Source organism: Oculina patagonica, chromosome 4 (genome assembly GCF_052425735.1).
Source record: "Oculina patagonica isolate OP01 chromosome 4, crgOcupat, whole genome shotgun sequence".
Lineage (NCBI taxonomy): Eukaryota > Metazoa > Cnidaria > Anthozoa > Scleractinia > Oculinidae > Oculina > Oculina patagonica.
Window position 1 is genome coordinate 49,566,318 of NC_135761.1, and position 24,299 is coordinate 49,590,616.

At 39.1% G+C, this 24,299-nt stretch overlaps 1 protein-coding gene across 6 annotated transcripts in view; it reads right to left on the reverse strand.

Moving 5' to 3' along the window:
- Positions 1-8,274: 8,274 nt before the first annotated feature.
- The window catches only part of LOC144650417 (atrial natriuretic peptide receptor 2-like), a 33,640-nt gene continuing 17,615 nt past the window's right edge, over positions 8,275-24,299 (reverse strand). For all 6 annotated transcript variants that reach the window (XM_078510087.1, XM_078510085.1, XM_078510082.1 and 3 more), the window contains exons 4-22: positions 23,528-24,109; positions 22,876-23,171; positions 22,257-22,392; positions 21,884-22,144; positions 20,960-21,153; positions 19,356-19,463; positions 18,981-19,058; positions 18,174-18,278; positions 17,751-17,822; positions 15,741-15,903; positions 14,937-15,083; positions 13,869-14,043; positions 13,182-13,322; positions 12,626-12,749; positions 12,274-12,342; positions 10,959-11,133; positions 9,753-9,851; positions 9,294-9,385; positions 8,275-8,862 (exon numbers count right to left, since the gene is read on the reverse strand). In XM_078510087.1, the coding sequence (XP_078366213.1) occupies positions 8,794-8,862; positions 9,294-9,385; positions 9,753-9,851; positions 10,959-11,133; positions 12,274-12,342; positions 12,626-12,749; positions 13,182-13,322; positions 13,869-14,043; positions 14,937-15,083; positions 15,741-15,903; positions 17,751-17,822; positions 18,174-18,278; positions 18,981-19,058; positions 19,356-19,463; positions 20,960-21,153; positions 21,884-22,144; positions 22,257-22,392; positions 22,876-23,171; positions 23,528-24,109 (3,086 nt within the window). In that variant the 3' untranslated portion in view covers positions 8,275-8,793. The remainder of the gene's footprint in view (positions 8,863-9,293; positions 9,386-9,752; positions 9,852-10,958; positions 11,134-12,273; positions 12,343-12,625; positions 12,750-13,181; positions 13,323-13,868; positions 14,044-14,936; positions 15,084-15,740; positions 15,904-17,750; positions 17,823-18,173; positions 18,279-18,980; positions 19,059-19,355; positions 19,464-20,959; positions 21,154-21,883; positions 22,145-22,256; positions 22,393-22,875; positions 23,172-23,527; positions 24,110-24,299) is intronic.

Genomic DNA, 24,299 nt, shown 5'->3' on the forward strand with positions numbered 1-24,299 from the left:
TGAAGGAAAAACACTTTGTTGGTTTCCTGTCAAGTGAGATGTTACCATGGTGAAATCAAGTCTGCAACGGAAGCCTTCGATATTTTGCGTCAAAATTATTGGTGCCGTTTGTTTGCTGTGGTTAGTGTTCAAAGCAAGTGAAACCAAACTTCGTTGCTTTGATTTGAGGACAACGTGCAACTAATTAAGCTGTGAATTCATGCTGGTAAATTATTGACTAGTTTTCCGGTCCACAACTGAATTATTAATACAACTAACAGTACTCCCTCATTATTTCTTGTTTGTAGGTTTTGTTGTGGTTGGGCGGGTATCACTATTATAATTAAACGTGTGAAGAACTTATTCCATCCCAAAAATACGAGAAGAAAAACTTTGGGCGATCGCCAATCACTTATCCTAAAATACGGAGACCATTTTGAATACATATCTTGTTGCATTGCGATAACGTTGTCGTAGAAAAAGAGCACAAATGATAAAAGGTAAATAGGAATTAATTTGTCATTTAAACTACATTCTTGGATTTTGAATGATTTCAAAAGCGGCACTTAAGTATAATAGCGGAGCTCCCCTCGCAGAGCGAAGCCCCATAAGCATAGAGAAAGGACAACCATGCATGCATACAAATAGGAGAACCATGCATTAGATTGTTTCATGGTCATCATGGCTAGCGGCATGGTTAGCGGGCGCGTGCGCTCTACGACGTTCGACGTAAGACGTTGTCGCTCAACATGGCGGCCATACTCCAGAAATAGGTTAACGTTGACGTTAAGGTTAACGTCAGCCTACATCTTTGATATGGGCATCCATACTATGGTCAATTGACAACTGTCAATACAAGGCATCCGCTGACCAGTATCTCATGACCATATCGAGGTCGCGTGTTTCTTTTTAAGTTGACCTCTATTTTATTCTGACAATGGTAGTGAATTCAGATTTGAATAAAGGGCACCGCAATTAACTGGGGAGCTCCGCTTTTATACTCGGATAAATCAATTTAATAAGCTCGTACGGCGCGCAATTTACGTACGTTTCAACAACAAGACTTGAAACATTTTTTTTTGTACAGCGTCTGCAAAAAGGTGACGTGGGCCTTTTAATGAAGCTGAAAAGCATAGCTTCTTTTCTGTGCATTAAATAATTAAATAACTAGTTACTAGTAAGGTAAAAATAACGATAGGGAAACCCTTAAACCTTGACACATTCAATAAAAAATCACCCTTACCGGTTTTCATTCTTTTTAATGATACTCAACAGGACTCTGAAGGGAATGGGCGAGGGGGGATTATTCCCAATTCACAGCCTAAATTTTGCCCAAACCCCATCTCCCAGCCTATTTTCTTGCCCAAAGCACAGTCCCATTTCCACTTTTTTGGCTTGTGATTTCCAGACTCAGTATTCCAAATCAAATAACCGGCACGCATACATGCATGCACAGGCGATGACGCTTTACAATGTTGATCCCAGAAATTGCATTTTTTATTTATTCTTATTTTTGATTTGCTTTAACTACAAAACGAACTTGCAATACATTACATACGTTGAGTATAATAAAATAAGCACATTTAATTATTATGAACTTCATCATTTGGCAACAGAAAGGCCCAGGATTGATTTCCACACCTAGTCGATACTGAAGATTGTGTGACATTTGCGTATTGAAATGCAATCAAGTCAACCCCGCGCGCTAACAAGAATCACTTACGTGTATTTATGCAACTAATGTTAAACCATAAAAAGTTGATGTTTTTGAACGGTTATTTTGCATAACAATTTTAAGTTTTCGCGTAATACATTCTTTTCGTTGACACCTTTTGTGAAGTTATTTTTATCATCAAACACTTATTTCATCTTTGATTACGATATCAATTATATACTGATTTTTGGGAATGTTTGAATTGAGTGCAATTTTGGTTGAAGTTATCTTTCTTATCTAGTGTGTGTTTTTTTGTAACGAGAGTCAAGGTTTCTTGTGAGTTAGTTGCCGGAAAACAGTTTTGTTCGACTATTGAATGACAAAGTAAATTCATAATAATTACTCATTCCTAGGTAACCTACACTATCAACCATTGTTTAAGAACAAAAGACATACTTGTTTGCTTATTTATGATTAAATAGATCTTGACCTTTTTGACCTTAATTTGGTCAACCACGGATTCTTTCCTGGAATAACTTGTTTCTGACCTTAAGTTGTTTTGTACACTTGTATTCGGTGATATTTTTCTAGCAGGAAACCTTGACCTTATTTTTCCACGTTTTGTAAGGACAAAGAACCTTTTTAACTATTGTACAATGTTTATCCACTTTTTTGTACATCCTTGTTTGAACAGCCATGTACGCAAACATTCTTTTAAATTCGGCTTGCACAAACGACTGCTCTGAACTCGTAAACAACTTAGTATTCATTTATGGAAAGGGGTCGGACTGTAGTTACCGAATAACACGCCCCTTCTTCTTCGATTTTAGTGGAAAAGTTGTTGTTTGAACTTGTTAACAAGAAAACCTATTTTCGGCTCTAACTGTACAACTGTATTACCTGTAACTGTTTTTGTTGTAGAAAAACAATGTTTGTAATTTTTACATAGCTCGCGCTGTTTTATTTTGGCCAGTTCACGTTTGGTTCGTAACGAAATTTTGGAAAGAAAAGCGTTTTCGACATCGCAATTAGCTCGAAGGTTTACCTTAAACGCGCAGTCGTACTTCAACGAAAACTAACTGCGCAAGTCATTACGTAAGCCTAGACACATCAAATTTGGCGTTTTGACAGAGATTGACAGTTAAAGAATCTGCCATCATAAAAGAGCGCGAGCTGCTTTACACACCAGAGAATTTAGAACAACATTGTCAGTAAAGGTTCTACGCCTGAGGTAGAGTTTATTAAAGAAGATTGAATCAAGACGAGTTGACGGTCATTGCTGTTAAAGTGGGAACTGCTAGTCCCCCTTAAAAGCCGCTTATAACATTGGAGGAGAAGCCCGAGTTCGCCCGTGTACTGAAGACGTTTTTCTTGTGGTGAACGAATCTGATCGCCTTTCTGCGTTGCGTTCCGTGGTGGACGACCGTAGCTACGGCCATCTTTTCGAAAGCCGGTGACCACAGTGTACAATCCAATCACACTAGTACTGTGCCCATCCTTGCCAAGTACTGATTGGACTACAATTACAGATTACCTGCGGCAAGATTTTCCTTACTTCCAAATTGTTTTTCTTTTAACATTAACTGAAAGCTTGTTAAGCCTTTCCGAGAAGAGGCTGGCGAGAGAGCGTCTCAGGATCCCGAGTGAGCGACTAAAAACATAAACTTCGTTACTGGAACAGAGCCTTAGCGGGAAAAATCGAGTACCATTGGTGTCCCTTTTATAACCAAGAAGAAGTCCACGCATTCATCTAAAGAACTTTTCACTGGACACTGAATGTATATTTTTGTGTTGACGTTACTAACAATGGGAACTGTTGTCACTGTGTAAGTGTAAAGCAGTATGTTTACTTATGTTTTTGTATTTTTAACTAGTTGTTCGTTACTGCCTATTTTGTTTGAACTAGGAAAATTTGTAGTTTGTCTTTTTCACCAATTTTTGCTGATCCTTCCCAGTGTTTTTCTGACATCTTTTTCTCAACTTCGTGCGCGACTTGATTACTCATGTTTTTGCTCCAATTTTATGAAACAGTCCTTTAAATTGGCTTGCACGAAGCGAAAGTCTGTTTTTAAACAACCTAATGCAAATACCTTGGGTGAACGAACTTGTCAAAATTCTTGGGAATTACTTCAGGATTTCAAGGCAGAACTTAAAACAATTTTCGAACTGTGTTGTAATAATAATCGCCAACAACTTGACAACCTCGCCCAAATCTTAGAAAAACTAGAGCGCAAAACTCATATCCCGAACTTTTCTCTGGACAGCTTTCATGGAAATAATTTTGATCAGGATCCAGTTGTTTGGTTAGATGAATTTGATCGTTTTTCATTTCTTCACCGCTGGTCACTTACAGATAAACTCACTGTTTTGCCACTTTATTTAAATGGCGTCTCTAAAACCTGGTTTTATAACCTGTCTACTGAAACAAAGAATAATTGTGTGCTATTTACGGAAGCTTTTCTTGCTCGTTTTAATTCTGACGCAGTACAATTGTTTATTTGGCAACGACTACGAAATCGCAAACAAAAAGAATCAGAGTCTGTTGACCAATACGCATCTGATATTTTACGTTTTAGCAAGCGATTGCATCTAAGTGACGTGGAGACTATGCGACATTTTATCAATGGTTTACTGCCTGATTTGCAAAGTTATGTTCTTTTGAAACAGCCAAATTCATTTGCATCAGCTGAGGCAGAGGCCCGGCTCAAACAAATGGTAAATATTTGCTATTCTTCGCCAGCTGATCCATTTGTGACTTTCGCCGATTTTGCTAAACACGCAGCTGACCCGATTCTCCCAGAAAAAACTGAGACACATGAAAATCAGGACAAAATTTCAGACCAAGATTTGCGCTGTGCTCCCAATTCACGCCGACGATTGCAATCTCATTATTACGGAGGAAAACACAAACGTTTCAATGACAAATCTATACGCAATTATTGTCAGCAGCCTAGTACGGAAAACTGAAACGGGCCCTTCCGTGTCGAGGGTCGGTTGGGCCTAGTGACATGTTTTATTCTCCTCGTACCCTTCCATCAATAACCAATTCTGCTATCAGAGATATTGATACAAATAGCGCTATTCAAACTACAAAATCTGCAAGAAATATTAGGACTTTCAAACCTTCACATTTTTCGCATGGTGATTACGATTTGTCAGAGCATGGTTATTTCACAGATTTGTCTTCTAGTGCACAAGACTTACCAAGCGAGAAAACGGCCGATCTCAATAAGTTTGGAACACTAGGTTCAAGTGTACATGATGACATCACAACTTTCAATGCTCACCAACCACGTGTCGCTTATCACAGTTTAGTAGAAAGTGATTTACATCATCGACGAAAGAGAAATTCTCTACGTTGTGTATCAAAAGAAACAAAGGGCAGTGTAGCCCCTACTAAGGAACAATCACAAGTGATGAATGAAATACAAACTTCACATGTTAATCCAATTGACCAAAAGTCTGAGTGCTATAATACTGCGACAAACCATACAATCAGTCCGCAGAATTCGGATATTGTAAATGATAACTTAGCTTCGGTAATCACACCAACTATGCGCGCAATTAACACCGATGCTTCGTTATTTTTGCAAGCATGCCAACCATCTGCTCTTGATTTGAAAAGAGAAAGTAGGGAAAATAAATTTGACAACTCTCCAAATTTACCTTCATATGAAGAAGCACTTTCATTGCCTAGTTTGGAAGAGTATTTACACTGCAACAATAGAGTTCTCCTTCAAAACAAACAAAATGGACAGTTTATGACTTTTCCAAAGGAGCATATCCCAGTAAGTGATGAATTCGATCAAGTCTATGTTAGTGTAACAAACCCAACCATTACAATTACATCAAATTCATACGGGGACATGAATGGACAGAACAAATTATTAGTAAATCGATTTGAAAACAATTTAGCTACTGCGGCAAATTTGGTCGACCGTGATTTAAGTGAAAAAGTGGAACAATGTGTGTATGACCATAGTATTATTGAACAAAATGGCAACAATGAACAAGACATCAGTTTTTCTCAAAGTTCCAAAAGCAAAAATTTCAGCACAGAAGCAAAACTATTATCAACGCAGATTTTACCTTTTCCAAGTTTAAATGAGAGTATACCAAATTATGTTGCCAGAGACAAAGAAAACGAAATCAATAAGAGTATAAGTTTTAAAAGTGATGATGCTCAAGAAAGTCACGATTTAAATGTTCACACAAGTTCAATGGAAAATAATTGTGAGAATCCATTGGTAGAAAAACGGCGACCGTTCGATTATAGACTTACGAAATCCACTGGTAAGGTACCCCAAATTCGTCCGAACCATGTTCAAAACTCCATTAAATTTAATTCCGTGGTTAAAGTTCTTCCAAGTACAAGAAGTAAAGCACCCAAGCGTGAATGCCAAGTTCGTTCTTCCGTTACCTCACCGCCTCCTTATTATTATAAGTTGCCACGAGATCCTAAACCTCCAGATAAGTTGCTTATTTGATTGGAATGCATCATTGAACGGCTTTGCGTCTTATGATCAAGAATGTTTCATTCATAAAAACACTAAAAAGATCTGTTAGAAGGCAATCAACACCACAACACAATTACAAAACACAAAACCAAAACAAAACAAAAGACAATACGACAAAAAGCATATCAGCCAAATGCTGTTGTCACCGTTTGCGATGTTTTTAGGTTTCGATTCGTTCTCATTTCTTATTTTGTTTCATATTAAACGTTAACCAAGCAACAGGAGTTGCTTCATCTAAGCGTGGAGGAATGTTAAACCATAAAAAGTTGATGTTTTTGAACGGTTATTTTGCATAACAATTTTAAGTTTTCGCGTAATACATTCTTTTCGTTGACACCTTTTGTGAAGTTATTTTTATCATCAAACACTTATTTCATCTTTGAATACGATATCAATTATATACTGATTTTTGGGAATGTTTGAATTGAGTGCAATTTTGGTTGAAGTTATCTTTCTTATCTAGTGTGTGTTTTTTTGTAACGAGAGTCAAGGTTTCTTGTGAGTTAGTTGCCGGAAAACAGTTTTGTTCGACTATTGAATGACAAAGTAAATTCATAATAATTACTCATTCCTAGGTAACCTACACTATCAACCATTGTTTAAGAACAATAGACATACTTGTTTGCTTATTTATGATTAAATAGATCTTGACCTTTTTGACCTTAATTTGGTCAAACACGGATTCTTTCCTGGAATAACTTGTTTCTGACCTTAAGTTGTTTTGTACACTTGTATTCGGTGATATTTTTCTAGCAGGAAACCTTGACCTTATTTTTCCACGTTTTGTAAGGACAAAGAACCTTTTTAACTATTGTACAATGTTTATCCACTTTTTTGTACATCCTTGTTTGAACAGCCATGTACGCAAACATTCTTTTAAATTCGGCTTGCACAAACGACTGCTCTGAACTCGTAAACAACTTAGTATTCATTTATGGAAAGGGGTCGGACTGTAGTTACCGAATAACACGCCCCTTCTTCTTCGATTTTAGTGGAAAAGTTGTTGTTTGAACTTGTTAACAAGAAAACCTATTTTCGGCTCTAACTGTACAACTGTATTACCTGTAACTGTTTTTGTTGTAGAAAAACAATGTTTGTAATTTTTACATAGCTCGCGCTGTTTTATTTTGGCCAGTTCACGTTTGGTTCGTAACGAAATTTTGGAAAGAAAAGCGTTTTCGACATCGCAATTAGCTCGAAGGTTTACCTTAAACGCGCAGTCGTACTTCAACGAAAACTAACTGCGCAAGTCATTACGTAAGCCTAGACACATCAAATTTGGCGTTTTGACAGAGATTGACAGTTAAAGAATCTGCCATCATAAAAGAGCGCGAGCTGCTTTACACACCAGAGAATTTAGAACAACATTGTCAGTAAAGGTTCTACGCCTGAGGTAGAGTTTATTAAAGAAGATTGAATCAAGACGAGTTGACGGTCATTGCTGTTAAAGTGGGAACTGCTAGTCCCCCTTAAATCCCGCTTTTAACACTAAGCAACTTATCAAACAAAACATTTTAGATCAGCTAAATCAGCAACTGGGTAGAAATTCTTTTAGAATTCTGGCTTCTCGTACAAATAGGAATACGGATACCGTCACTGTTTTATTTTTAATGGTTTGAGATAAATATTATCAAATGCAGAAAAGATGGCGAGTCGCGAAGGAAAGAGGAAATAACGTTAACCTAAACTTACATATATTATCGATAACAATGCACGCCAAAACAAACAAAGATCAGATAGCTCACCTTTCCGATCTAATCAAGATACTGCCATCGGTTGGCCTTTGTATACTGGAACGGTCTCAAAAGCTATGACACTAACCGGCCTTCACTTGTCAAATTCTTATCGCGTATGCCGATTTTGACGAATACACGTACAACGGTTAAAAAGTTCTGTAAGCGAGCTCACAATTATCCAGTACATCATTCTCTCCTGACCCCAAACCTCCGTTTTACTGTAGAAATCAAACGCGTTTTGCATGATGGACTCTCTAAGTTGATTCATACTCATGACAATCAATATGGCGTACCGAAACTGAGTAAACAATCAAAGTGCATAGTTCCAGAGTAATCGTAACATTGCCCGTCCACGGGCCACAACATATAGGCGTCATCGCCTAAAAATTGAAAACAAAAGTAGACAAATCCCAGTTCCCATTTTACCCCTTTCAGACTCCTCTTTGAAGTACACAACATCGAAATCGTCTTCACAAAATATCCGGCTTTTAATTCCCAAGAAACAATTGACATAATTTCAGACAACAATAAAAATGTCAAGCAATGTTGGCGTGCAAGTCAAGTAGTTTATTTATTGCGAGAAAATAATTAATTTTAAACCCCGACCGTGAACAATACAAAATCATAGACCACTGCCGAGAGGGGCGGGTAAAGGAAAACAAAAAATCTAGATTAACGATGGCAAACGGAAGTGCGTCATTGTGACTGTCTTTTATAACCAGATAAACCAGTATCCCGTTTATCTTACACACAAACGTTGCCTACTATTGTTCTGAACTCTTCAGAGGTTTTCCTTGTGGAGGAAAAACGGACACATAACAAAAGCTCTGATGCATCCTTACAAACATTGCCGAGTATAAAGATCTGTAAGGGTTCGAGAGAGTGCTAATTAGTTGACAGTAATCAGCTATTGAAGACTGGGTTTGCTGGCTGCTGCTTTTCCCGTTAGATAAAATGTCGTTGCTTCACCAAGTCCCTGTCATAGAAAACGAAATTTGGTTAGCCTGTTGTTAGGAGAAAATTTGCCAATAAATGATTTTTTAAAAACTATATATATTTTGTTACAACGATTTTAGTAACCGAGGAACAAAAGCAAACAAACATGGGCAAGTTAACATTTCATGGTCGGTCATTTGGTCAGTGGGTGGATGGGAAGGGTCGGTGGATGGGTCGGTTGATGGGTGGGTCGATTGCTTTGTGGGCGATGGATCAGTTGGTTGGTCGGTGGGTGGGTCGGTTGGTCTTTGGGTCAATGGGTTGGTTGGTGAATGGATGGGTGGGTGTGTTGGTAAGTTCTTGGGTAGGTGGATGGGTGGGTCGGTCGGCAGTTCAGTCGTTAGGTCCCTGGTTTGGTCGGTCGGTCAGCCAAGAAAAAGGTACAAGCCATCATGGTATTTAAACACTCACCTTTATGTTAACCAGTCCTCTCTCTTCCAGGTTATAGCCACCCAACTTATCCAGGATTAACTTGCACGTGAAACTTACGTGAATCCTTTGAGCTGAAAATCGAGAAAATGTTCTTGTTCAGCATACCACATTGTTTTTATATCTTCTACAGCCACTAAACCATAGTACGTTGGGATTTTACTGAGGTATAAAATCGTGTAAGCAAATCTTCGTCTATTGCACTGAAAGTCCAACTTTTTAGCTTTCTAAGTGTTTTCATGCTGTGGGAAACCCGATTTTGCAAAATTAATATTTGTCATTTACCATATACACTTGTCAGTGAAACGCTTTTTTTTGAAATGAAGTATTTGAATTTTTATATTTTCAGAAGTGTCAAACTGTTACTGTTTTTTTCACAATTCTTGGATTTTTGTTTTATTTTAAGGACCCCAATAGATAAGATTCTTATTCATTTCATACCAGCTCCCGCCTCTGCCAACTGACTTGTGGTGCTCACAATTTCTCCAAATATGTCATAACGTGGCTTCTTGAGGCCAACCACCCCTGCAACACAGGGGCCTGGGAAAGAAAGAAGGTGACAGAACTGAGACGACATTTTCATTTGCTCACCTATAAGTGCTTACTTACTTACTTGCCTCATTAATTAATTTATCTATTTCTTGCTTTAATCTTATTAATAGTTTTATTAATTAATTGACCCCTATCATGTTGCACATTATACGCTTGTTAAAAGTGTTTAAAAACATAGTAACGGCCGTTTTTATGCTAGAGACGTTAAAGCTGTCTTAGACGTTAAAGCTGTCTCGAGACGACATTAACGTCGAGTATAAAAACGGTAAATAAAACAGACGCCTTTAACGTCTGATGGCTTTAACGTCTTTTCGTAAGAGCGTCTAAACGACGCTCTTATCGGAAAGCTTTAACGCCTCAGACGTTAAAGCCGTCTAGTATAAAAACGGGACGTCGTTAACTAGTATAAAAACAGTAAATAAGACAGACGCCTTTAACGTCTGATGGCTTTACTTCTTCTTGTCCAGTATCCTCCGAGTGTCGAAGCCAGTCTTTTTTATGTCTTTTTTCTGAAAAGCTGTCTATTAAGTGCGTCCCGTTTTTATACCAGACTCCTTTAACGTCTTAGACGTTAAAGTCGTCTGGCGACATTATCGTCTCTAGCATAAAAACAGCCAATACTGCGTACGGAATGATGAAAAAAACCAGCAAAACAAAAGGTTTAAAACAACGGATTAAATTCAGAATACAGTACCTTGTTAAGTCAGGATATCAATAAGAAAATCTTGATTAACCAAACTTTTATTTAGCTGCGAGAAAATGCAATTAAAGCGGGAGGCTTTGTTCGTCAGTTCAAAACTTCTGTATGTTTTTTCCAATCACTTTCTCCTTCAGATATTCTTTGGCTGGTTTAACTGCCTTCGTTAGTTTGTACATTTTTATAAACCTCTTTCTCTATACTTTATGGTCAAATGCGATACTCGACGGAATTTTTACCATTTCTGTATGGCCAGTCTACACTGGAAATGGTATGCATAATTTTCTGTAGGCTCTTGAAATAGAGAAATACAGTTATGAATATAAGCTTTCAGCTCACAAAAGTAGTCTTAAAACACATTATGATGTGGCTTAATGATGTTTTATGATAATGCTTACCGGAGTGAATTCCAATCCTAAACTGTAACGTTCGATCCTGCATGTGGCTGATTTTAAATTCCTTTAGATATGTGACAAGACGTAAGGACATGCTGGCTATCTCACCAGCGTGTTTTATTCCGTTCCTCTCCGGAAGACCAGATACAACAAGATAGGAATCACTACTTGTTTCAACCTGTACAAAAAAGGAAATTAAAGTAACAAAAACATAGAAACACACTGACATACACACATACAGACGGACAGACAGACAGACAGTTAGACAGAAAGACAGTGTGAGTGAGTGAGTCGCCTCTATTTTAAAACGGTAGTTCCATAATTAAGTTACAAAATACAGTCGAAGCTCTCTTAACGGACACTCTCGTAAGCGGACAGCTCTACTTACGGCCGCCTGGTTTGAAACCCCGTTTTTAACTTCCATACAAACTCTGTATTTTTACATTCTCGTAAGCGGACATTCCCGTAAGCGGCCGCGGACACTTTCAGAGATAACGAGTTAGACTTTTTCTTTGTTTTTGAGCTCCCGTAAGCGGACACCCCAAAGAAAATCCTATAAACAACCTCTGTATCTTGTTCTTACCAATCAACTTTACATCGCCGTTCGTCACAATGATTTTACAGTAATTACAGTAACATATTTCAGTGCTTGTTTTGTCGTCATCCACGTCCGGTTACATTTCGAAACACCACTTACACTTACGGAAAGCTCCTGTAAGCGGCCATTTATCCCTTACAACTCTAGTGGCCGCTTATGAGAACCATTCTCGTAAGCGGCCAGCTCCAGTTACGGACACTTTTTTCGCGTCCCGAGGGTGTCCGCTTACGAGAGCTTCGACTGTAACTTCTTTACGTGAAAGCCGTCTTTTAAGGTAAGTAGATACGCTAAAAACATGTACAAGTAGTAAAATAGTAAAATCTTAGGTCAACAGTTTTCTTGCCTACTGGCAAGACAGACAGACAGATGGACAGACAGTCAGTCAGACAGACAGGCAGACAGAGAGTCATGAGACAGTCATTTAGACAGACAGACAGTCAGACAGACAGACGGACAGACAGACGGATAGTCGGACAGATGGAAAGACAGATACAGGCAGACAGTTAGGCAGACAGGCGATAGCCAGAGGGACAGACGGACGGATAGACTAGAGGATAGGTAGACAGATAAACAGACAAGCAAAGAGGGACACGTGGCCTTTGATGCGGGTTGATTCATTGCCATGCATAACAGATGATTGTCTAAAATCTACAACAGCTACATAATCACCTTTATTAAAGAAAACAAACGTTAAGAGATTGGTTAATTTTTTTACATTACCTTGTAAACATCATATCGCGTCATGACTGTGTCATATAACGCGTGTAGGTCATTAAGTAGATTTATCACCTGAACGAAACAGAATCAACAATCACTCAATCAAGCAATTAATTTATCTATCAATCGATAGATCAAGCACAGTCGGTCGGTTGGTCGGTCGGTCGGTCCGTCCGCCACCCATTTTCAACCCTCTTAGAATACCAAAACAGAGCGCATGGCATTTTAATTTGGTGTACTGAAGAGGCTTAAAAAGGCTAGTGGCGAAGAAAAACAGAAAAAATGGTTAACGAGGATTTTTATTACTCTTATTAGTTTTTGTTAGTTAAAAAAATGGTGTATACATTCGACAAACCTGTATAGGGGAACTTAGTGACGTTATGTTTGAGAATTCGACGATATCACTGTAGAATATAGTGACGCTATCATAATGTTCTGCTTTCACGTCAAGTCCCGCTTTAAGATGGTCTGCAATGCTCCTGGGTCACGAAAAAAGAAAATATTAATAATTCTTACTGTGAACATTGTTAAATAAGCATTTTGCTTCCTCTGTTTAACTCAAGCACATTTTACCATACGCCATGGCTCAATATTTTGGAACTCGCAATCAGATTGGCTAAAGGCGTTGGCAAACGAGGACACATTGTGGCGGACACATTGCTTCTCATTATGTTTTCTTGGGCGAGCAGACGGAGAAACATTTGTTGCAGACACAAAATGTTTCTGAGAGAAATCCGAGAGAAGGCCCTCGGAGGGCGCGCGTGGTTTTTTTAGCACTGTCAGTGGCCGAAAACAAAAATCTGTGAAATTGAATTTGTTACAAAACAATTAGGCTGCTCGTACGCTATTTAGGCGTGGTCTATCTTCGTCTTTATGGAAAGTCCTGCGGTGGTTCTTTAGCGCCATCTTACCTTGGAAGCATCTTGTGAAGAAGTTCATCGGTTTTGTTCTTTTCACTCTGTAATTGTCTTGTTCGTTCATTAACAATGGTCTCCAGGTTGTTTGTGTATTTTTCCATCATGGACAGCATGTTGTCTATGACGCTAACGGTTCTGAAATTTTACACACACAAAAAAGAATGAGACAAAAAGGGAATGAAAAATATTGAAAAAAATTGTTTGCAGGGCCTGGAAAGACAAAATAAATCGTTTGCAAACACGATATGTATAACAAAAAATAGTAAGAATTTCGTAAAAAAAAATGTTTGCAGAGGTGCATAAACTGCAAAAAAAAAAAAAGTTTGCAGAGGAAAATTTTTCACCCCCCCCCCTCCAAGAAAATAATGGTCCGTCCCTAACAGCCATACACTGGTTTTGTTATTCATTTGTTCATGCAAGGGATTGTCAATCAGGGCCGTTGGCAGGATCTTGCATGGGTGGGGTGGGTGCGAGCGCCAGAGGTGCGAGCGTCTCGGGGGGTCATGGGGTATTCTCCCCCGGGGAATTTTGAAAAATGAAGTTGTTTAAGCCCACATTTCCTGCATTCTGAGAGTCGTTTTAATCCTTACTCCCCGATAAGGCGGACCTTTGTGGCCGTGGGTGGGTGCGGACGCACCCATCGCACCCCCCCTGCCTACGGCCCAGAATTTTTTGACTTACTTTCCGTGGTTAATTCTCTTAAGAATTTTAAGGATGCCACTGAATGTGGGTCTTCTTTCAGGGCTCTCATCCCAGCACATCTTCATAAGGTCCATATATGGTGCTGGGGCACTATCAGGAGGCACCTGAGGCCTGCAGTGTGGTTTGATACCCTTTCGTACATAGTAGAGAATTTCTAAAAGAAAAAAAGAAACAAAAATACATTTTTTTCAACAACCTCCCTGCCAACCTAAGAACTTGTAGCGATTTCAGAATTTTTTGCAGGGAAGTCAGAACGCACATTCTTAGGTCAAGATCCAACCAATAGTAGCTTTTAATATTATTTTAGCTATAGGAATTTTTGTCTTTTTATATTAATTGTAATTTTTTTAGCTTTAGGAATTTTTCTCTTTGTCTTTTATATCAAATTGTACTTTTTTTTGTTAGCTATAGGAATTTTTGTCTTTTTATATTAAATGTAAGTTTTTAGCTTTAGGAATTTTTCTTTTGTCTTTTATATCAAATTGTAATTTGTTTTATATTTAGTTAGTATTAACAGGTGAAGAGCCATGTAGTATGGATATACTGTTAATAAACCATTATTATTATTATTATTATTATTATTATTATTATTATTATTATTATTATTATTATTATTATAAACGGTCAAGTAAGAAACAAAGCGAAAAGGAACGAACAATTCTTAAACCAGAATAATTAAAGCGCCTAGAGCGTGATGATTTTTTAATAAATAAGGTATTGAACCGAAAGGGTTTTTCGAGCTCTTTGTTTTTCGTGATGTAAGCAGGTTTCGTAAAGTGAATTTATAAATCATGTGGCCACACTAAAATGTGATGTGTAACCATTCATTTTGAAGCAGAGATCACAATTCATTTGCTTTTAAGATGAAAATTAAACTATTAATTCTCGATAGAGAAGGGCAAAATTATTCGAGAGGACCGTTATGATAAGAAATGGAGAGATGCCTTATTTTAGTAGCTCCGCTGCACCAATTGAAGAGGTTTTAAAACTTTCCAAATAATTGTTAATCATACTAGCCCCATCCAATCGGGAGTTGTAAATACTAACCCTTAGGGCCGAGAAGTGACGTAGAAAAAGGCTTCTCTCTGAGAGCGATCTCTTGTAGTATGATCCCATAGCTGTAAACGTCCCCAAGCAGACTCTTGCTATAACCAGCGGTGGTACGCAAATGTTCAGGCGCAGTCCAGAAAAGGGCTGTGTACGAAACATAATCAAATGATGCCAGATTATTATTTGGTCAGTACAAATTTCGTTTTCTCAGCGATGTGTAAGGTAATTTAGAGAAGGAATTTGAGTTATCAAATCACTCTTGTGTCATTAAAGATGTGAATATTGTTCATCGTGGTGTAAGATAGGAATGAACGTTTATTCGTTTGTCGGCTCTTACTTCGTGTAGAAGACACAGTTCACCTATAACAATAGAGAACAAAAGGACAAAAGAATAAAAACATCCCCATAGGTTTGCGAGGCAGTATTCTTTGTGACGTGTTCTGTGCTTCTACACGAAGAAGGAGCCCGTTTGTCTCACGATAGAATCGCTTGGAGACGTTGATTGCGACGTTTCGACTGCAATACTGCTAGTCTTCATCAGGCGATGAGGTCGATTGTTTACGCGTCGCTATTTATGCACATCTCAAAGCGATTTTATCATGAGACAAGTCACTCTTTTAGGAAAATATGGATATTTGGATTAGAAGAAAATGCAAAGGGAATGGGAAGGGAAATACATAATGTGTGTCTTGAATTCAATCGACGCTACACATCTTGCCAGCCGCGGGGACCCCCTGGCATGTAAATAATGGATGGTCCCTTATTTATCAAAGAGAGAAACTGAAAAAACACGCTAGTTACCAGATAGTGTTTGTAATGTTTCCTCTCGTTGTACGCTGTATTCACGAAAACTTTGCAGACCATAATCAGCCACCTTACAGATCCAGTAACTGTCAACCAACACGTTAGTGGACTTCAGGTTACCATGGTAACCTATTGAAGTCTTGTGCAATTCTTCCATACCCTACAAAACGTTAGTGGAGCAGTTAGCAAAAATGAAAACTGTTTAAAGAAAAGATGATTCTTCAGCCACATTTGTCAACCATGAGGGCGACGCCGACGGCAGCTTCGATTAAAAGCTTACAGTCGAACCCCTCCGGTTACGGACATCTCTGTAATACGGACACCTCCCTATTACGAAAAATTTCCAAGGTCCGAAAGAGAGCAAAATTTATACTACCTTAAAGGGACTATGTCACTGGGATTTCGCAGATTTTTGGTCTAAATTCTGTTCTGAAATTAGTGGTAGGCAACTTAACCCTAAATAAACCTTATCTTTGAACATCTAAAGGAATATACAACCTTAATTTGCGGATAGAAATCAAGCTACGGCTATAAATATTGATATTTCAAAGACGCGCTGAAACAATTTGGAAAACGTTTGCCTAACGTTTGTGGGGGGGGGGTCAAATTGCAACCCGTTTCCATCCGAGCCATACGCAGCCAAATGATGTCCCTTTTGTTAACAGTTTCAGTGCTTTAATAGTAGTAATTTTTCGGTTTTGGGAATAAAAATGGATTATTATTTTGAGATTTCTTTATCCTTAAATAGGGTCAGGGTTTAGACCTGGCGGCACCTCCTATCCTCCCCCGGCCTGTGACAGAAATATAAATTTGGCTGTTCAAAAATTCCCAAGTTAAAATCCGTGACATTTATTCCCTTTAAGATTACTATTGTTAGCGGCTACTAATTTTAGCGATTTTAGCGAGTTGGAAAATAATCGCTAAATAAATTTAGTGCTCGATAAAATCTGTTTCAGTCAAAATTTAATACTCGTTAAATTTAAGTTTCCCCCCTACCACTCCAAAGGGAAATAAAATTAAGCATTGTCCACTTGAAAAATTCTTTTAAAAATAGATGCCGGTAACTTTGTTCTTTGTGGCAATGCAAATGTTCGTTCGATTTCAAGTAAGTTTGTTCTTTTACTGAACATATGTCATGAAAAACTGGTTTACACGATATCACTTACTTATAAATTTTTTTTCGGAAAATCGCTAAATTAAATAGTCGCTAAATCTTGCTCTGAAAAATGCTAAAATCAGTAGCCTCTAAAAATAGCAACCTTAAGGTAACTGTACTTCTGAAATACGGACACCTTCACAATACGGACAGTCGTCCCTGTCAATTTCGTGTTCGTATTAACGAGTCAACTGTATAAAAATCTGTTTAGCGTGTCCATTATGTCAGAACTATCCTCAGGTTAAATCCCAAACAATTTTCAAAGTACGCAGAAAACTGGTCACTTCATCTTTATTTGTTTTGCAAAGAATTTTTATAAAATGTGCCATACGTTTAGCCATTGTAGTGTCTAATAACATTTGTTAACATTTGGTGCGTTCTCCTTGTCATTGGAATGATATTGGTCCTGGGAAAAGAATTGTCAACTCACTGAATCCGCGGGATCAGTTACTTAGGGCCTCTTTACATGAGAGTTTTCGTCCCGGGATGACTTTCGTCCCGAGATGAATTCATCTCGGTGTCTGGTCATTTTCTTGTTGCTGTTTACATGATGATACGTGATTTCGTCCCGGGATGAGTTCATCCCGGGATGAAACACCGGGATGAAATGTCATCCCGGGATGAAACATGACGAAAAACCCCATGTAAACAGTCCTTCCCGGGATGAAAAGTAATGTTATGTTAGCACGGGCGAGATGAATTCAACTCGGGCGGGACGACTTATCCCGGGATGAACACGCTCATGTAAAATGAAATTTTTTCAGTTCATCCCGGGACGAAATTCATCTCGGCTCTCACGTAAAGAGGCCCTTAGTGCCTAGTGATTTCTTCAACTTTAGCGGTAGACTTACTCGTGCAATGTCCGAAGCAAAAGACATCCTGAAAGTCCAGTCCAGCTTAAAATCATCCTTTAATAAAATATCCTAGAAGAATAATTACATTGAAATGGATCAGACAGGAAGGCGTAAAAAATGGCTCCACTTTTGCTTTGTTTTTTTACAGCTTTGATGCTTTTTCACCTAAGAAGAATATCATTTTAAGGCTCACTTCGCTTTTGAGGTCACCAAAAGTACTTCGCGAAAACTAAAGCTAAAATACTCGTATAAAACTGTCTTTTGTACAGTAGAAAATTGTGAGAATGCCGCTTCAAGGTTAAGGTGTGTCATTCTATAAGATGAATGTTAGTCTAAACGAATTTGCTGATGGCAAATAAAAGACTATTAATTTATGCTCATATAACCATGCACATATATTACAGTACCAAGTCACATTACCTGAAGGCTTCCTTTTGCACAAAATTCAGATACGATGTAAACATCCGGGAATTCAGTACACACACCCATATATGGGTTTAAATTCACGTGTCGAATCTCGCATGCCTGAAAAGAGAAAAACATTACCTCATCATATTGTTTTTAATTACTTAAAATTAGAATATATTTTCGTTTATTTATGCCATCATTGCTCAAACAAGATAGGTTAATTTGAAAACGCCTGACCACCTGAGTCGAGAGTATCTGCGCAAGCGTTAAAGGAATGATCTGGGGAGAACAAAAAAAATATGTGAGAGAAAACCGGAATGTGGTGGTGATTTCAGGGTACTTCATTAGTCGAGAGAAAAGGACGAACTAGTTAGAGAACTGAAAAATGAAATAACAACTAAAGTGAGTCATTCTTTCCATGAGACAGCTGCAGAGATCGGCCTCTGGTCCGACCTTCTTCAGGGACGAGAGGGTAACGGGGAGCGAAATTTTTTAAAGGAAGGACCTTCTTTATACACAGAGAATGGAAACCAGAGCTTGTCAAACTTAACCGGAACTAGACAACTTGCTCCAGCAAATTTGCAAATTTGATTTGAATTTAGGAGTAAAACCGAAAACGTTATGCGAGCAAGAACATCTCGTTTGGTAATTAAATTTGAAATCGCCGATGTTCTCCCTACCTTTCCGATCCGCTATACCGGTTTTTTTTTTCAATAATCCCATAAGCGCCCGCGCCGATACTCTCGCCCCAGACCACCACTCTTTTTTTATAGTGAGCCTTATTTGGTATGCATCTGAACGCATCGTAAATTAGTTTACCTGACGGATTTCTGCTTTCATATTATCTGTAAGATGGGATGCTCCTTCACAAACTATCTTCACTAATACAGCTTTGCCCTGAAAAAAGTGATCACTTTTCATTTATATTCTCATTTGTTAAATCTCAATTTAGAAACGACATAAAAACATAGCAATATTGAAGCGTACAACGTAATAGTATAAACAATAAAGTAACAAAAAATCGTCATCTTCTTAGACGCCATCATATTATCATCATCATCATCATCATCATCATTAGCAGCAGCAGCAGCTGCAGCAGCAGCGACAGCAGTAGAAACAAGGTTTTCTGCATTAATTTTAAAAGACTAAGGGTAAAAATCAAAACAAAACTATAACATAAAACAAATAACCTACCCGAAAAACTCCTTTAGAAATCCTTCTTCGGTTAAATCGACCACCATTCGCAAGCCTCGCGGAAGAAGAGGAAGGCAGAATGCTTAGCGTTGAGCCAAAATTACTAACCTAAAAATAAGAAGTGTAACTTCGCTAAAAAAAAAGCTGCTGTGTTTTTTATGAAAGTTGAAAGTCTGCCCCAAATCCGATTGATCTGAGAGGGACAGATTTTTATTCTATAGCATGAACCGACTAGGAGTACAGTGAATACCCGCATTTAAGAACAAGTGGATTAAGAACATCAGGCTGAAGAACCATATATATCTCAGAGAATTCGCAGAAACCTGGCTGCCAGGTTTTCGCTTGAACTCGGGCGCAGCCCGAGTTCAAACTAGCCAGCAACCTTAACTTGAGGGGGCTTGACGTCAACCGTGGTATGGGGACCTTGCCTAGGCCTTGGGCTTTCTGCTGGTGTCCAGCTGGCGGGAGCCGTCAAAAGCTGGGGGGAGGGGAGGGTGTCATTTTGACCGCTGGGCCTAGCTTGGTTCAGGCCCCTTTGAGAAATTTTGTGTGAACTTGGAATGCACCTTGTAGTCTGTGAATATTTTGAATGACACCAGAGCAGGCTTCCCTGTGTAGAAGTAGGCTTTTATAGATTGTGCTAGCAATTTTTGGCATAATTGGAGCTAAAAAGCATAATTTGTGAAACGAGCACTGCCACGGCATAATTAGCAATTTTTAGCATAAAATGTAGTAAATATGGTGTACTTTCTACAGAAATAAATGAAATTTAGTATTTGTTCTTGCAATGCGTTTTTAGCTATACAATTGTGATTTTAAGTCGTTGGAGGCATTTTACAAACGGTTTAGAGATGCGAGCAGCTATTTGGACAGCTGACGGCCGTGATAAACTGCCATAAACACAAATAAATTTACAACAACAGTTTATTTAAAAAACATCATAATTTGGTGTCGTTATTGCGCACCTCTATGTATAGAATCTACGTCATTTTGTGAGCATAATTTCGGAAATCAGAAGCATAATTTGGGAATTCTGGCATATTTTTGCATATTTGGCAACATTTTGAGCACTGCTAGTAGCATAATATGCCACTTTTAGGAGCACAATCTATAAAAGCCTATGTAGAAGGCACCCGGCCGGTGTTGCAGCTGCCAGCTGGGCTCCTGGGGTGACAACCTTCTAGCCTGGGGGGAGGTCTGGGGACTTTTACTAGCCCCGGGCTGTTTTGGACCTTGGGCGCCAGGTTCTTGGAAAATCGAACAGATATTGGGGGCCCAAAAGCTACCGACTAGTGCCCCCAACTCCCGGGTTGCACTTTGGTTGCATGTCTGGGCCCCTGGCTAGTGGATTTGGCTTCCCGGAGCGTTTCTGGGCCTGATAAAGAACCAATTTAGCATGATAAATAAAATATGTTCTTTTATAAAAAGAAATAAGATGGCAGAATAAGAAAGCAATACAGTAACTCCAAGAGAGGTTAAGTACTATGTTGGGTGAGATGCTAGTCCATCGCAGGGTTACCCTCGGCATTCTGTCAGGTTGCCCAAACAATTCTGTTTGTACTCATGGGTGGAGACAATATGACCCGGACAACCTTAGAACTCACCTGGTGACAATTGCTAAGCATTGTGGGAGTGTCGTCGAGATCATCTGATGGTGCGATCTCTTTGTAGTTGATAATCCACTTTTTGTAAACATTTTCTTGCTCTTTTGCGCGTCGCTTAGCGTAGATTAAAAAAACAAAGATGACTATAAGGAAAAGACACGCTCCTGACACACCAAGAATGACACTGAGATGATCTGGAAATTTAACATAAACAAGGTGGCGTCAGTTCCATGCATTTGTTCAGTTCCTTGTCGGTGGTCTTTAATAGTAACATTTATTTGGATTTTTGTCGCTGGACCTTAGGCTCAGCAGTAAGTTTTGGACATTTTATGAAGTCATTGCTATGGTCCGTTAGAGTGCAGACTATAAAAAACTCGATATGTTTCATACAGTAACACCGAAAATTTACTAGCAAATTAGATTGAAAACAAATGCAAAATCGTGCGCGCGTGACAGCCCGGAAGATCGCAATACGTTTTTCCACTTGTAGTCGACGAATGTGCGCGTAATTGCGCGCGAAATGTTCCAATTTCAAGTTGGATTCAATTTTTTGAAAACAAATTGAGAAAATTTCTCAAGTTTTCTGAAATTTGTCTTATGTTGTGTTACAGGTTAGGTCATGTTCATGGACTATACTCTCATTAGTGGCGCATCCAGACCTTCAGGTAAGTGGGGAGCCCCGATCAACCAGACCCTGGAATTAGTTGGGACGCGCCCTCGAAAAATTTTTTCTCGGCCCTTCAGGCCCTCAGTTTAGCCTAAAACTAATGTGGGGGTCCGGGCCCTCCGGACCCCTCCCCTAGATCTGCCACTGCTCATTTACCAAAGCTTTAAACCAAACAGCGCGCGAAGATTTTCTCAGTTTTTGTATAACAGTTTAGACCATGGAAAGGCGATTTGTTGGATGAATGCGTACAATCTTACCACTGTCTTTCTCCTCCTCTTGCCGGCAGTCTTTCCCAGTAAAACCGCACGCTGGATCGCTGACAGGGACCTGACTTGATCCACCAGGCCATCTGATTTCCGATTTATAAAATAGACGCAGCTCGTGATAAATTGAACCCGAACCGTTCTGTAGTAGATTTGTTCGGTTTCCGACGAACTTGTACGAGCCATCCCGAAAATTACCGACAACAAACTCTGGTACTCGGGTACCTTTCTCCATAAAAACGTGTCCAGATTTTCCTAAATAAAAGAAACAAACAAAACCAAAAGCAAAAAAGATTATTGCCAAGAGCACCAAAGATACAAAGACGAGAAGGACTGGGAATAACGATGCGTGTGACAAACGACTTACCATGGAAACGTCTATGGAACATGTGTATAAGGACCTGTGACGTGTTAGTGATGTCATATCCACTGGCTACAGTGTCATTCAAGGCCAGAGAGTAAAGGTGCACGGCATCATACAAAAACGATGCGTACCAAGAAGGCTACGAGAGAAATTTATTAGGTTAGCTATAGTGCACTTAGTGCCTTTATAATTACTAGCTAGTCAGTTAGTTACTCATTCATTCACACTCCGTTGCTTGGTTGGTTGGTTGGCTCCTTCATTCGTACGTCCGCCCATCCCTCCGTTCTATCGTTCGTTCGTTCGTTCGTTCGTTTGTTCGTTTTATCGTTTATTCCCTCGTTCCTTCAGTCAGCTAGCCAGCCAGTCAGTCAGTCAGTCAGTCAGTCAGTCAGTCAGTCAGTCAGTCAGTCCGTCCGTCCGTTCGTCCGTCCGTCCGTCCGTCCGTCCGTCAGTCAGCCAGCCAGCCAGTCAGTCACACAATTTTAGTCAGTCAGTTAGACAAGCACACATAAAGACAGAAGGAAAGACAGTCAGTCAGTAAGTTAGTCAGAAAAACAGACAGACAGACAGACAGTCAGTCAGTCAGTCAGTCATTTGATCAATCAATGTCCTCATCCCTTACCTCACGATGCAAAGTTGTTTTAATGGAAGGTGCTAACTGATTTTCCATTTCCTTGTACTTTCTCTTGAACTCTTCAGAAAGTTCAGGTCGATAAACGCTAAGATCTACAATGCCGTTCAATATTTCCGGGAACTTGGAGTCTTTTCCGTCGTTTCCAGACCATTGGCCGTCTTTATAAAACACGTCAGTATTTAGGTCTAATGTTACAAAGGCGTAATCTCCATTTGCCATGTCCAAATTTTCAGCCGCTTTCATTATGTCAACAACTTCGTTAATATAGCACAGAATAAGGAAAACTGGTAAAATAAGGCAAACAAAAATTAGTATGAAATAAGTCTGGATATAAAGGCGTTAACATCGCGTATTTTCAAAACAAAACTTCGAGTTAGAGTTATATTTTAGAGCATTACAATTTGAAGATGTAGAAACACTTCTTCAGCGTAAGCAGTGGCTCTTTTAAAATTAACATTGTTGTTGTTGCTGTTGGGTTTTCCTGTACAGGAGTAAAGATGGTACTTGATAAGACCCCCCTCCCCCCAGTGTGGCCAGAGTTAGCTAATTATGAAAAAAAAAATACCTAAAAAGGTCAGTTATTCCATGTCCTCCTAAATTAAAACATAAGGAACTCTGCAGCAGTAGCCAGCAGACTTACCCCGTGTCACGTCTTTCCCTTTTGACAAAATTCTTTCAAATTGCGGGTTTTTATTATCGTAATTCTCGAACAAGGACACTTTTAAAGTGGGTTCCACTGTGCTTCGTATTTTACCAGCCATTGTTTTCCACTCGACCTCAGATGAGCTCAAAATGGCGAAAGTTGTCCAGTTGAAAGCCTTCATGATCTGTAGTACAAACTTTGGAGTGTAGCGTTCATTGCGTCGCGCGTACGCTGTGATAGTTCCAAGCGTGCTATAAACGTTTTTGTTTATAAATTTATTTGAAGACGCGGCGTACGTTATAATGGGTTTGTTCCATATCTTGGCAAGTAAAGCCGCTGGCTCGGCAACGACGGAGCACGCGGGCCCAATGAATAAGTCAACGTTTTCAAATCCCACCAATCCTCGAAGGCCTTTTTCAGGTTCACACGAGCTGTCAAAAATTTTGTACGTAATGTTGTGTCCTTGCAGCAGGGTAGTGTCGTTCATGACGTCAGATGCTGCCATGGGAACAGCTGCGGCTATTCGTGTTCCGATTGGCCAGCGTCCTGTCATTGGCAGTAAAGCACCAAGGCGAATTTCTGGATGACAAAATAAAATTTTGCGAGTGAGTGAAACAAAAAACGTGATCATCTTTTTACAGCTATAGTAACTCTGAAATAACAATAAAGAATGGTGCGTTAGAATGTTACATCAGTTCATTTAGTTAGAAACCTTCTATAGCTACAACCAATATTCTCAATGTTTTTGGTTTTCCATTTTACTGTGATT